General features: G+C 40.2%; 1 protein-coding gene across 1 annotated transcript in view; it reads right to left on the bottom strand.

Annotated features, from left to right (window-relative positions):
* Positions 1–5,455: 5,455 nt before the first annotated feature.
* The window catches only part of tbc1d1 (TBC1 (tre-2/USP6, BUB2, cdc16) domain family, member 1), a 48,908-nt gene continuing 39,178 nt past the window's right edge, over positions 5,456–15,185 (bottom strand). Inside the window, 5 exon segments of the mRNA XM_022206066.2 lie at positions 5,456–6,955; positions 7,097–7,273; positions 11,992–12,161; positions 13,270–13,429; positions 14,983–15,126. Of these exon segments, the coding sequence (XP_022061758.2) occupies positions 6,650–6,955; positions 7,097–7,273; positions 11,992–12,161; positions 13,270–13,429; positions 14,983–15,126 (957 nt within the window). The 3' untranslated portion in view covers positions 5,456–6,649.

The raw sequence follows: 15,185 nt of genomic DNA, 5'->3' as shown, positions 1-15,185 counted from the left end.
CATGTATAGCCGCCGTGAGTCTATGCATGCGGCTTTTATGTCCTGGTGAGCATTTAAACCGGAGTTGTGCTTCTCTTGGCAGAAACCTTCCTCTCAGGACTTCGGATGTGTTCATTCATCTCGACTCACAGCAGCAGTGGACTGAACCATGTGCACCTTTCAGAGGGGGGAGGGTCCCTAAGAGGCTCTAATATTGTCTTTGAAATGACCCGATAAGGCTAAATTGTCATAATTTCAGATAAAAACAAAGGAGAAAACAAAAGATTGCTTCACTTAAATAAACAGTGATAAAGCACAAAAGAAACTTCTTCTGTTTCCTCTCCTATTACTGTTGCTACTAACGCAATAAAAAAATGCTTATTTCCTGTACAGGAGAGTTTTTACAGTCATAGATAAGCCAGTTCATAGGTTAAGCATTCGTGACCTTGTACGTCTGATCTCTGCTGCTCGACATTTGTCGGTACTGCAACCAACAAAAATGTATTCAGATGAAGATTCAACAACTCAGTTTGATGTCAGGCTGAAAGTACTGAACAGCTTCTTCATGAGAGGTCCAGCGTCAACAGATCCAGTTCAACCAGGAGCTGACTTTACAGCCCTCATCACTCTAAATTATCCCGGTGTTGCAAGTAAAGTAGCTGCTTATCAACATATAGTGCTGCCACGGTGTTTTACGAGCTGTCACTGACACTATTTGACCTTTTGTACTGACCGGTGTACCCTCATCTCGCTGCCTGGTGTGCTGTCACCGGTCTTTAAACAGAGCGTCAGTGAGGAAGTGCTTTATGCGCCATATAAAAGTGTGACATATGATACGTGTAGGTGTGCAAAGGTGAGCAGATAAAGTAGAAACCAAAGCTGGATAGTGAGTCATGCTACTTGCACAGAGGATGGAAACATCTTCCACTACTTGGATCCAAACTATGAGATATGAATGCAGCACACATACAAGTTTTCACTTAGAGAAAAGATGAATAATCTAATTTCTATTGTTCTGATTAGAAAAGAGTTAAATTTAGCTTTTAGGTTCCACTAAACACGGCTGTCAGCTCGACGCTCTGCTAAAGCCTCTATTGGTAATCACATCGAGTTCACTTAAGCTGATAAAATTTACTTGATTTAATGTACAATAAAAACACTGCTTTCAAACAGCTTAATAACTGAACGTGTCAGAACCCCAGTGCACAAGGATTATTAAAAGGTGCACTGTTGATGAGAAGCAATGATCACAGCCACTTATTCCCACATATTCAAAGGTCAAAAATGGATTTTTAAACATTTGAAATCATCCACACACTTTTTCAAGATCAACAAATACATATTTTTATTTAAACTCACCCTGTTGATTTACACTGAAAAGTACTGCAAATAATAATTTTATTCTTCTCAAATCAATGTAAATTACCATCATTTTACCATTAACTTAAATTATTGCATTCTTTCTACTCAGACATCAACTTAAACGCATTTTAGGTAAATAAAGCAGCTTTCAACCTGTTCAGGTAGTGAGCAATTCTCGGCTGCTGAGTTAATCCCCACACGAGTAAGGTGTGACTTTACAGGATTGTACACAGACACTCCTTTGAACAGTGATTATAAAAAGCCATCTTAAAATACTGCTTTGTTCAAATGGTGCGATGCCACAGATAACAAAACGATTACAGCAGACTGTTGGCATGCTGGATGTGGGTATGATAGATAATCTGCCACACGGCTGGAGGTGTCTGACAACATGATCCTGTCACCTAAAATGAAATGAAATTCTTTGTCTCGCAGCTAGAAGATCTCCGGTTCGCGTCCCGGCCTTCCTGGGATCTTTCTGCATGGAGTTTGCATGTTCTCCCTGTGCATGTGTGGGTGTTCTCTGGGTACTCCGGCTTCCTCCCACAGTCCAAAAACATGCTGAGGTTAATTGGTAACTCTAAATTGTCTGTAGGTGTGAATGTGAGTGTGATTGTTTGTCTACCCGGTGATCTGTCCAGGTGTCCCCTGCCTTCACCTTAAGTCAGCTGGGTTAGACTCCAGTCCCCCATGACCCTGAGGATTAAGTGGTGTGTAAATAATGGATGGATATTGTTGTTCAGTATACTTTCTATGAGATGGATTGTAATAGCATTTCATACCCCTTAAGCTTCAGTGTACCGCCGGCGGTACACCTACTAATTTGCATAGGAATTTCAAGAATGTCCGACGGCTGCAAACACGATTATACAAACACTATACGCCGATGGAAAGCTTAGATTCTCATGAATCCGCCGGTATAAACCACTTTCAGATGCGATTACCACAGCGGGTGAGAAAAACACATTTGTCCGACAAAAACGAATATCCATCCATCCGTTCTCTATACACGGCTTCAACGCACACAGCGCGACTCACATTTCCGGGTTCATTATTACACACAAAAAAAAAGATTCCACAAAAAACGGCCATAATCCAACCTTTAACATCCAGATGACACAAGCCAGTAAACTATTTTGTCCAAAACATGTCCTGAAGTCGGTATAAAATCCCCGAATCGGTCATTTTCAAGGAAATGCACCTCACGATGCGCGTCCAATATTCCCCGTATTTTTCGTAATTTTTTTTATTTAAAAATAGAATATTAGCGATTTTTTGTACTGAAAACGGCTGGAATTGACTGAAGCTTAAAGGGTTAAGGTCACCAGTGGTTGAATCCTATGGCTTTTTTGATAATCCCTTTAGGTCCTCCTGTTTATTTATAATTGTTAATTAATTACCAGTTACATGCCTTAGTTTAATCCATCTCTCAGACTCTTTCTGAGCGTGCTGAAGCCAGGTTTCTAGGAGGATACAGGCATGTGGTGGAGCTGAGCCCAGGGCAGGGCTGAGGTGGAGTGTGGAGGGGTAAACAGACGCCAAGTCAAATAAAACAAACCCCAGCCAACGGCACAACCCCTGGCAGTCTGCTCGGCATGGCAGAAAGCGCGCGCGCGCGCGCGCGCACACACACACACACACACACACACACACACACACACACACACACACAGCTCACTGTTTACACACAGCGTAGGCAGCACTCAGGACGGCGAGTGATCTCGCTCCCTGTATGTTCACTCAACCACAGCATTAAGAAAATCTGTCCACAGATGCCGAGTTTCAACCACAGTCACGCGAAGAAACGCACCTCCCGAACAGACAACACGGTTCTGACCTTTTCAACCTGCTCTGACACAGCAGGTGTGCGCAGACACACACTATCTTAGCAGTTGCAAAACTGCATGATCATAAGAAAACACAAGTAACTAGGATTTGATGCATCAAACCTCAGCGCGGCTGGTTTTGGTGGTCGGCAGGGTGTGGCCACATATGGAGCAGTCATGTTAATCATTCACATTAGGTGTGTCGGGCTTCTGGATGTTATGCAAAGAACTTGACTCTCTTTGTTGCTGCTTCATGGAAATCTCCATTCAGCTGCAGTGTTTGGCTTGGATCAAGACATGAGCTGCACAAGCAGGTCACTGACAGGATTAAATATGGTATTATGTCAATAACAATGTGATTCCTTAGTTGATCCCTGAGGGAAAGTTTTCACAGGGCGACTCAGAGGTCATTCACAGAGCAGCATTTCTGGATTTGGCACAGAGTCAGTAGCTGTGTCCCAAATTCATACATATGTGGGGTTAGTTTTTTGGCGTGTTGCCAATATTTCATAATGACAGTAGACATACAGGAAAAATGGAATATTTGGTGAATTGGATGATGTTTATGAATACAAATCCAGCCATTAAAATTAACATCAAGTCTAAAAAGAACGATTTCTTTTAATGCCACTTCTACTCTAATGTATGGCAGCGTACAAAAGAAATGGACGTGACCATGGCTCCAGAAATAGAGAAGACAGTCAGACATGTTTTGAAGGGAAATGTGCCCTTGTTTAGTTTGATGGGCAGAAACTTGTGCTGTCTGTTTTTTCCTATGTTTCTCAGTCACATTATCACCTTAGTCCTGCTTTCACTCTCTTTAAGCTGGTTTTTATCTCCTACTGAGGCGAATATCTTTAGCTTAGAAATGCTCTACTATGTTGTCTGTCTGCTGGGTTTTTACAGCTTTTTCACTGATAACAGCTGTATGCACGTGGAAACAATGCAGGTGAGTGAAGCATTATTTAGGTTTTACAGCAGCAGGCTATAAAACAATGAGGACTAAGTATCAGAAACTCCTACAGAAACTGTAGTCAGGTGAATAAACTTTGCCGGTCTGCGTCTTCAGTGACCTCTTTTGTATAATTGCAGCTGTGTAATCCTTTGATTATTGAAAATATTGATAAACATAATTTTATGTGTCCACTTATTGTACATTAACTGCAAAATGACTTCTATTTGTTGCATTTAATTCAAACTATGCCAACATAAAAGACATAAAAAGCTAGTTTTAAGTGATAATTATACGTCAAATACTTTCTCACACTCGTCAGTTTGCAGGATTGGATTGTGCTGAAGTAAATGAGCTACTTTAAAGGGGACGAACACTTCTGCAATCACATCTTTTAGATTTTGCGTCTTTAATTAACTGACATTACTTTAATTAAATCTGTTCTTACTTTAACATGAGAAGAAGAATCTTTGTTGTAAAATCTAATTAAATTGGTCGTAATTTCATGTTTAAAAGCAATAAAAGGGAAAACTTCCAAGGGGGATGAACACTTTTCCACTAAGTGTTTTGCATGAAAGTACAATTCATTACATTTCTCATGTTGACGCACACATACACATACCTGCAGTGGTCTTCATCATTGTTGTTTTTGTTGGTTACGACATCCTGACAAACAGGCGGCTTCAGTGTGACCAGCTGGTTGATTAAAAGGTGCTTTCCGAGGACCTCAAACAGCTCCAGGAATGCGAGCAGAAAAAGATCTTTCTGGGAACTCTGTGAAATTGTATACTCCTGGTACTGTGAGCTGAACTTTTAGGAAATTCAAAAAAAAAACAACAACAACAAAAAACCCAACACAATCACATGAGAAAAACAAAGCTCTCATCAAAAGAGGAAACATGACACAGCAACTAACAAGATATTTAAGCGTACAAAAAATGTGATTTTTATTTCTGACAGTAAAAGATATGTAACCTTAAAAAGTTCTCTATGTCTTTTTTTTTGGCTGGTGTTCTGCTGATGCTGTTTCTGTTGTGTATCCACGTTTACAGTACAAGCATACTAACAGAGCCGCAACTTGTCCGAGCATGCTTTTTCCTGCAACTTCAGGGGAACAAATGCACGTCTATGCGTTAAACACCGTGTCTAGAGAATTTCCATATGGTCGGAACCTTATATCAAACCTCTACCCTTCTAACTGACTGGCATGTTTAGACAGGAGCTGGTACAATCTTGCCGATACAATCTGACAGTGTGACACCTGACAAACGAGCATTCACGCCACACGCAGACAACCGCACACCCACAAAAAAAGAAAGACAGCTGGCTTCAGACGTGCTGAAAGAATATGAAATATATTTTAAAGTACAGAATAACAACAACAGTAATGATCACTAAAACAGAAAACGTGCAAAGAGAGTCGGGGGTAAAAGCAAAATGTCTTTACAGTGTCAATCAACAGATTTGTTCGGATCAGTGAGGAACACGGACGCACAATAACATTCAAAAAGTCACACAGAAACACACCAAGCTGCAGCTGAAGGAATTCAGTGTGTTGAATACAGTAAATGATTCATAGGTGGCAGATTGTCTCAACAGCAGAGGTTTTCCCGTTTGAAGTGTCTTTTTCAGCAATTATAAGCAGTCGATTGGTAAAAGTCTGTACTTCCCCTTCACTAGAAAGGAAACGGGACCCTTTCAGATCTTCCCATCGACACAGATGAATCGACGTGTATTCAAAGGTGAAAAAACAGGATGTGAAATGGACTGGATTGATTGTGTCGCTCTTCCTGTGAGCTACTGGAGCTAAATGAACTCTAAAATGTACAGTCAGGAAACAAAACTGTGGAAGACTAGAAATGCGGAGGAAGAATTGAAAATAGTTCACCTCTGACCTCTGAATGTGAACACCACCGTCCGAGATCTAGCATTATTTGGCTAATGTCATAGAACAGAAAAACAAAAAAGAAAACAATTGTCATGAAGTTTTTTCTTCACTCGTCCTTTCTTCTCACTTTCTATTACACTTCTCTCCTTCTATTTTTTTCTTTGGGAGAACCTTTTATTTATTCATTCTTATGTGTAACAGTGACCATTACCATGTTTCAGAATACTGTAGGGTGGAGTCTTTGTTCTTTGAGCTTGCTGAACATTAGTAAGGACAATCTTTGGCCGCCTTGCATCCCACACAGTCAAACAAACCCACTGGTAAAAAACAGGAGTGCTTTCAAAGACGCAAACATACAAGTACAGGTGCAAATTTGTTTGTTTTTACAGTAGAGGCCCAGGGGAACAGTGCTTTCTTTGGGGATTAGTTGAATCACATGTTTATTTTGATTTGCTAGAGTGAAGGAAGAGTGTGCTTTCCTTTAGATTTCTCTCTCTTCTAACCCCTGTTTAGGTCCAACTACCTCTTGTCTTATTAAATGTTCCTGGAGGTAGGAGGTTATAACAACCTCCTCCTCCTGGGTCTTTCACACCTGGCTCCTCTTTCGGACAAACTTACCATTTGAAAAATCATAAGATGCAGTTATGAAGCCTTTGGAAGACCCAGCGGGTGGAGCAGAGAGTCCACAGTCCTGTTATCCAGCCTCTCGCTGATTTCCAGCTTCGATGCTGCTGCCACTGCGTGTTTCTCAGAGGGTGGGGGGAGTGTGTGTCCATCAGGGCTGGTGTGTATGCCGAGGCTGGTGAGGAGGTCGTGGAGGTGAGCGACGGTGCTCGCCAGCTGCTGCTTCTCCTCCTCCAGCGCAGAAACCTGCTCCTTCAGCCGACCCTCCGACTGCACCAAAGCCTCCACTCGACTCTCCAGGCTGCAAACCCGAGCATGGGACACCTGGAGATGAAAAGATGGTTTAAATGAGCAAAATATAACAGAAAGTGACTTATCTTTATTTGAGTGAGTGTGTGTGTGTGTGTGTGTGTGTGTGTGTGTGTGTGTGTGTGTGTGTGTGTGTGTGTGTGTGTGTGTGTGTACCTGCAACTCCTCAAGCAGGTCGAGATTCTGCTGTCGGAGGCTCTGATTGGTCCTTTCCAGCTGTGCAGCTCGCTGGTGCTGGTTGAGGGTGGGAGGCGTGTCCAGCAGCTCATCCTGCAGCACATGGTACTCCACCTCATAGGCCTGCAGCTGCTTGGAAACATCCATCTCACACACCTAATGAACACAGAGGATATGTTTAAAATGCTGATATTTACCAAGATCTGATACGCTTTACATACAAACTGCCATATTTTAGTAGAAACTCATCGTTTTTAAGCTCTTGCAGCCTAAAAACCGAACAAAGTCAGTATTTTACAGCTTTGTATTGTTTCACTGGGTCATACAAATTTAAAGGAGTGTGAATGTATGAAGGATGTAAAAGGAATACGGATGGGTTAAGGTGACAGGCTCCATTTATTTATACTCTTGATGTAATTTGTTGTTGAAATGCTGTCCCACTTGTTAATTGACTGGTACTTACATAACATTCTTTGACCTAATAATTGTTAAACTGAGCAACAACTGGATATTTGTTTTCTATTTATGATCCAAACTGCTTAATAAAAACATGCTTGAAATGACTGAACCTTTTGCTTGTTGATGCTTAAAGGTAAAGTTTGGTTTATTACATATAAGTTCTTATGACTGCAGTCTGACCATCATTCCTGATGGTTAAAGTAAAACAAAAGCTCTCAGACAAGACAAGCTGCCAAGAAGTAAGTAGTTCAGGCGCATTTTCAACAGAAAATGAAGAGGTGACAATCTTAAAGAAGAAAAGCACTCAGAGAGCGCCGTACTTTGCCAAGGCTGCTCAGTCGTATCATTTCCAATGGATGAAATCTTGAAAAAAATTGTGTCAGAAATCACGATACTACAGAATGTGTCCGTTTAATACAGATGTAACCCCAAACAAAAAGACCTTGTGCTGAGCACAGGTGTGTGTTCTGCATGTGTGTGTTATGTACGGACACCGAATCGCAGGACCTAAATATGTAGCGGGCGGCGGGAATTCACTGGACTCAGAAACACCCCCACAATTTAATCAATTGTTCCTTGTATCATTTGTGATGGATACGTCAGCAGCTATCAGTTTGTAGTAGGACTGCATTCGTGATCATCAGCAGGCAGCTGATGTAGTGTTCACTTGTCATAGTTACAGTGCCGCTATCTCACAATGATACAGAAATCTTTAACAAATCCATTGATCCAGACTATAAGCTGCATCACTGCTAAACTCTAATCAGGTGGTCCTTGTGTCATTTCTGACCTTTCTTAAAAATTTCATCCAAATCCGTTTTCGAGTAATGTTTCGCACGGACAGACAGATGAACAAACCAATCATCGCAAAACTCCATTGTGTGTCTTTGTGGAGGAGAAATGAACACACGATTAAAGATTTTTTTAATTAATTAAATCCAGGCCTCAGAGTGGTTTGGATTTATTCTTTTTGTCTGCATTTATTATGGAACTTGACGCCAAAGATTTTGCTGCATCTTTCATAATGACCTCTCATTTAAATACACAGGAATTAACTGCCTCTGGCTTAGTAATTGCAACTTCTGCTCCAGTCTATCAACATTTCATCATCACTGCTGATAACAACATTACCCTATGATTACTGAGGACGATGGGCAGACCTAGGAAGGAAGAGCTGCATGAAACTGGAAATTCCCTTATAGTATTTCCTCATCATGTCACAAAGTACACAGATTTAGCAGATCACTGAACCTACAAAAATCACCTTCCCAAGACCTGTGTTGCACTCGAGGCTCGCCACATGCTGTATGTACGTACAGTCCTTGTTTTTTTTGGTGAAACTGTGAGTCACACCACAGATAACATTGTAAACAGCCTGATGTAAAAGAGTGGCACTGGAGGGAAAGTACAGACAAACAACCCCATGGCTATTTCATACAAACTGTAAAATAAATGCATACCTTTTAAAGTACACTACTGATCAAAAGTTTGGACACACCTTCTCATTCAGTGGTTTTTGTTTAAATATTTTCTACATTGTAGATTAATACTGAAGACATCAGAACTATAAAAGAATACAAACGGAATTATGTAGCAAAGAAAAAAGTGTTAATCTTCAGTATTTATCTACAATGTAGAAAATAATACAAATAAATAAAAAGCACTGAATGAGAAGGTGTGTCCAAACTTTTGACTGGTAGTGTACAGCATTTCATGTCACCATCTCTTGACTCATCAAACTTCTGTCATCTCCTGACATTTCAAGACAACTGACGACCTCATTACTGCTAAACTAATGGTCTCTATTTGGCACCAACATGAATGAGGCCGACTCATGACAGGTAGTTTTTGGAGTCATTCAACATGTGAGCCTGATGTTATTGACATACGGTATTTTTCCAAACACTGACGCATGAGGAAAAGGTTAAAAAGACTCGACTCACACCCATCAGCCGCTCTCATCACCGCTGTAAAGGTCAGGGTGTGGCTCACATTGATAGCTACTGTCACTTAAGCAGCAGATTATTCTCCGTTTTCTTGTTTCATAATACAGAACTTGCACGACCTCTTTGTGATTGCTAGGACTTGTAAAATGTTACAATGAGACATCTGTGTAAGGAACTGAGGAAGCTCTAATAATTTCTTGAGTACATTTAGTGGCACAAAAACAACACCTCAGGTATTTACACTCTGATACAACATAAGAGAAGCTACTAAAGGTTCTCTGACCACTGACTCAGTAGTTACCTAACCTACACAAGCACAGAAAGGACAGGAGGTGGCAACCACCGGCGTCTGTGACGCACAGTTAAACAAAGCATCTTCAGACATTATTTGTTTTACCATTAACTAATCACCTGCAAATTACACTGACAAATAATTGAGTTACAAGCAGTGACTCTGAAATCAAACCATGAAATGATATATTCCTCTACTCTACATATATTTAAAAAGTAACGTGACAGGTTTTTTTGCAATAAAACAACAACAAAACCTTGTCAAAACAATGATTAAAGTCATACTCTCATCTCTAAACATGTCATTACTAAATGCTTTAAAAATAAACAAAAATCTGTTCAAAAATTGCAGAATAAAGATCGTACATGAAGCTTTCTTTGAAGCTTTCATGTTTTAAAGCTTTCCTCGGTATCACTATGACCCTCTGATAACTGCCTCAATAACCATGGATATGCTACCAACAGGAACCTCTAAGGCCAGTGTTCTACTTCACACATCAGTGAGGATCAGCAGAGGTCTGAGTTACATAGGTTTTGTCAGCAAGAACTCATGTAGACCCCTCTGCAGGTGTCTGCACAGAGCTCAAAGCTTATAATAGGGTGCTGAGAGCTAATTCAGCAGACTTTTAATGCGAAACAAATGCACAAACACCCCGACAATTTCATGTTTTCCATGAAAACTCACTTTCATTCATGTGCTAACATAACTACACAAGGGTTTTCTAATCATTAATTATCCTTTCAACACCATTAGCTAACACAATGTAGCATTAGAACACAGGAGTGATGGTTGCTGGAAATGTTCCTCTGTACCCCTATGTAGATATTCCATTAAAAATCAGCAGTTTCCTGCTAGAATAGTCATTTAACACATTAACAATGTCTTGCTGCATTTCTGACTCATTTAATGTTATCTTCAACGAAAAAAAATGTTTTGTTTCAAAAATAAGGACATCTCTAACTGACTCTAAACTTTTGAACAGTAGTGTCCGACATAAAAGAAGAAGAAAAAAGTGATCTAGCTGAACTTGTAGCTCACAACTAACTGACTGACTCTGTGCTAACATTATACTTCCAGTTGATGTCACCCAAATGACTCCGTGTTGTCTACAGACGGCTGATGGGCACAGGGAGGTCTCCCAGCCTCATCATCAACTACTAAAACACATTTTATTCCTTGATTAACATGAACTTAATTTTGAGTCAAATTCACAAACATCATCGTGCTGCAGTGAATTTTCACTACAAATTGTCTGTGTCGGTGCTCAGTCATCCAGGCCACAGAAATCATAGGAGCTTCAGTAGAAATCAACTGGACTTCTCTTGTAGGTTCTTGAAGTTGTTTCACCTTTCATCCAAGTGGCTTCTCCAGCTCGAACTGAGCTGAAGCACCTACGATTCACTATGAAACCAACCGTGTATATAAAGGAAGAATCCACCAATTTTACACATGACGTTCAGCTCACTTGTAGGAAACAGTGAGAATGCCTTAAATGGACTACTAAGCTGTGGGATTTAAAAGAGGGGAGCGTTTTGGAGGCATGAAGTGTCAATAAATGATGCCATCAAGTTGAATTGTGGCAGCAGTGGAATTCAGTGTTTTTGGAACTCTATCCACAGTGGAGACTAAAGTTCCTCACTATTATTCATAGTGGTTTAATCTTTGACTGAAAATTGTTCTAAAAAGCACATTATTTACTGCTGAGTAACATTTGCTGAGAACTGCAGTGTGCAGCTGTTTTAGAAAATGATTTTACTTTCTTAAGAATAAAAATATACATCTTTCATCCATTTAGAAGGATTTATGTTTTCAGTGTAAACAAATGGGTTTGTGTCTGAGGACCACAGAAAGGCTGGGGATGTTAGACAGACTAACCGTTGTTGGTTTTGGTTGTTTTCATAGGATTTGTTGACAATATGAAAAATATTGTAAGTGATGCCAGACTTCTCCTTCAGCGATGATTAGATTACTAAAATCAGCCAGCATCTGTTTTGCATTGCTTATTGCCCATCGGAATGACGATGACATGATGGAATGTACAGTATGTCCAAATTTTACTACAGGTGAACAAAATGACACTGAATAAGACCAAGAATAATCAAAGATAGTCAGTCACTTTGTTTCCAATTCCAGTCAGGCGGTCTAGTGATCAAAGTGTTAGTTACACTTTTTCTTACCTGGTTGATTGTTTTCTCCATCTGCACCAGACCCAGGTTGGGCAGTGTCGTCTTGATGAAGTCCACTATGGACTCCAGGTTGTCGTGTTGCAGGATCAGAGGCTTGTGGCTCCCCAGCAGGCTCAGAGCCACCTTGAAGATGACCTCTGACCCCTGCAGGAACAACATGTCTGACAGAGGACAAAATAGTCAAAGGGTGCTGAAGCAGAATATGAAAAAAACAAAGAGACAGGAGGGCAGCAAAGGCTCCGACATTAAATTATATATTGTACATTCAATAACGACAAGTGCTGACAGCAAAGCTTAGTGTATTTATTGGAGACTTAATGCCGTCTTTATGGCAAAGATGATTTGACGTCAGTAAAAAGCGATTAAGCAAACATAAATATAGGCCAGGGTGAATTTGGAAAGTCAGAGTAGGTGTGTGTTTGTGTGTATGCTTTGAATACAGCAGGGTGTGGTAAGGGCTAGGCAGGATCGCATGAGATCATACACAAGATTAAGGAATGGGAGCGGACCTGTGGAGCCCCGCACATGATATCAAAGACTTGACACTGCAAACATGATGTCCTCCAAGTGCAAAACACACACAGAGACAGACAGACAGACACACACACAGACACACACACGGTTTTATGCTCAGATGAGCATGTGGAGCCAGGGAGTCTGGTTCAGTGACTGAACACCATGTAAGAAATTAAGCATGAAGACAGAACGAAGGAATGAGGGAGAGGAAAGAAAAGACGAAAAAAATAAAAAGCAACTGTGGGTGTGATGGTATTTACACAAATGATAAAGGTCAGTTAAGAGAAACAGCAGTCTGTAGCTGGCTAACAAAGACTTTAGATCATACTGTATGTGTCTATGTGTACATGACTCACTATTAGAGACAGTAGTCCAAAGATATGGTGGTTTGAAGAAAAGAATATCATAAATCTCCTCTACTTTACAAATACACAAACCACTTGCATCTTCCTCACCCTCTGCTGCCAAACTCATTAGATTCCTTTTTCCTCTACTTTATCTTCTATTCCTCCTGTTCAGCCTTCAATCATAGTTTCTAGCATTTCATCTTGCTCCACCATTCCCTCACCCCTTTAAGATCTAATTCCAAAAGCTAACTTGGGAGTGGAGTAAACTCAACATCTCTGTAAACGCCCAATCATCCTGTTTCTATCCTGCATCACTGCTGCTGGGCTTCTCTCAGGAAGAACAAACAGTGTGGTGACCAAATAAAGCAGCTGTAAGTGCAGAAATAAAAGAGCTGCCAAAGCTTACCGAAGACTCTGGCCACAAAGCCAAGAGGGAAGTGTGAGGCGAAGGCGGTGAGGAACCAGGGGGTGGCATATAAACTGGGCCCAATCTCCTGCTGCTCTAGGTGGCTGTAAAGATCCCTGTGGTAGTCATGGAGCAGCCGCGACAGCTGGTACATCTGAATCTGGTAGGAACAACACAGCACAGCACAGATGTTTTTACTGGTGTAACATGATGCTACACACAGGCTTTTGAACATTAATGTGTTGTAATACAGCCCTGGGAACATTGCAATTACATTTATAACAATTTAAGTTATTCTAGTGCAGTAAGTACTCATTTATTAATCACAACAGTGACTTGTTCAATATGTGCAGAAAGAAGTGTTTTATCTTTGAAAGAGCATTTACTTCAACCTGAAAGCACCTATGTTGCCTTCATCCATAAATACCAGATTTGTTTGTGCTGTATATTAATACTTGGCACATTTGTCACAACCAAGTACAATTCTTTTCAGTAACAACTGTGAAATTGCCTGAGGAGATGAGGCTTGCAGAGTCAGTAACTTCTAAAAAATCACTTCTTAAAACCCATTTCTACAGATTTGCTTTTATGTGAAGTTCATTTTTCAGCTGTATTTAGTTTGAGTAATTTATTCTGTATTATGTCCTGTTTGTTTTAGATGTTCTCTCTTGTTTTATTTTAATTTTCACTACCTGGTTCTTTGGTATGATGTCATCTCTCTAATTCTTTAATTCTCTGATTTTCTAACTATTAAATTTTAATCCTCAATATTATTCTTTAATTTTCAAACTTCTTCTTTGATATGAGTGCTAAATCCAACTAATTATTCATTTAATTTACTATCATTTCACTATTTATTTTAATTCACTGCTCTGACGTGTCTCCTATATCTTGCTTGATTGTCTGTGTTGCATGTTTTGACCGTCAAAACAATTTGTGAACACTGTTCTGAAGGGTCCTATACACAAAGTTATAAGCACTACTATTATTATTAGATATTTTTCCAAATGTCAGACTTGCCTTGCTTTGCTTTTGTTCTATATAAATCTGCCTTAATCTTCTTTTGAACCATTGTTCTGGCTAACAGACTCACAACATATTTTTTGATTGTGTGCTCCCACCCACAGCAAAACACGACCGTCTCATCCTGCAGGATTTGTGTTGAATCCCAATGTTGTAGCACTGCTATCAAATTTAGGCATGTAGCCAGTGTAGCTATGCTGTAGCAAGACATGCACCTCGACCACAAAGTAAATGAATATAAACACAACAGCCGATACTCTGTCTTGGTCAATTGCAGTAAATCCATCTAGTCTTGCTGCAATTTTATCAAAAGGTGAAATTAAAAAAAGAGAAAAGATATTAAAACCTGTGATGTATGTATCTGCTGTGGAAGGATCATTAAGGATTATATCAGCTGAGTGATGATCCAACTAAGTTCCAAGTGCAAACCAAGCATCAGCTGTCATTTCACAGCCTCACCATCACATTCTAATCTATTCTGATTGTTTAAATGTGAAATGATGCATGATGCACCATTGTATGATCGATGAATGCATGTATGGAAGAACAGTGACTCACAGTATGAGAAGTAAGTGGAAAAACAGAGAAATGATCTGGATTAAGGTTTGTGGGACAATGACAGATTCTGTAAAAGGGAACTATGCATGAGGGACAAAGATGACAAAGACACTGTGTTTGTGTGCTTTTTACCTGCAGGATAATCATGTCAGGCCTGTACTGTTTGCGGAGCCCGACATCATACATTAGAAATTTGAGCATGTTGAAGGCATCCTCCTCCCCCATGTGTAAAAGCAGCACTCCAGCAATGAAGGACAGTCCCTGGCAGTAGCCCACCTACAATAATAACAATAACAAACTTGATGTCTACAAGACAGGGAAGAAGGGAAATGTGT

Source organism: Acanthochromis polyacanthus, chromosome 3 (genome assembly GCF_021347895.1).
Source record: "Acanthochromis polyacanthus isolate Apoly-LR-REF ecotype Palm Island chromosome 3, KAUST_Apoly_ChrSc, whole genome shotgun sequence".
Lineage (NCBI taxonomy): Eukaryota > Metazoa > Chordata > Actinopteri > Pomacentridae > Acanthochromis > Acanthochromis polyacanthus.
The sequence above is the reverse complement of the archived record's forward strand: the minus strand, read 5'-3'. Positions and strand labels throughout refer to the sequence as shown.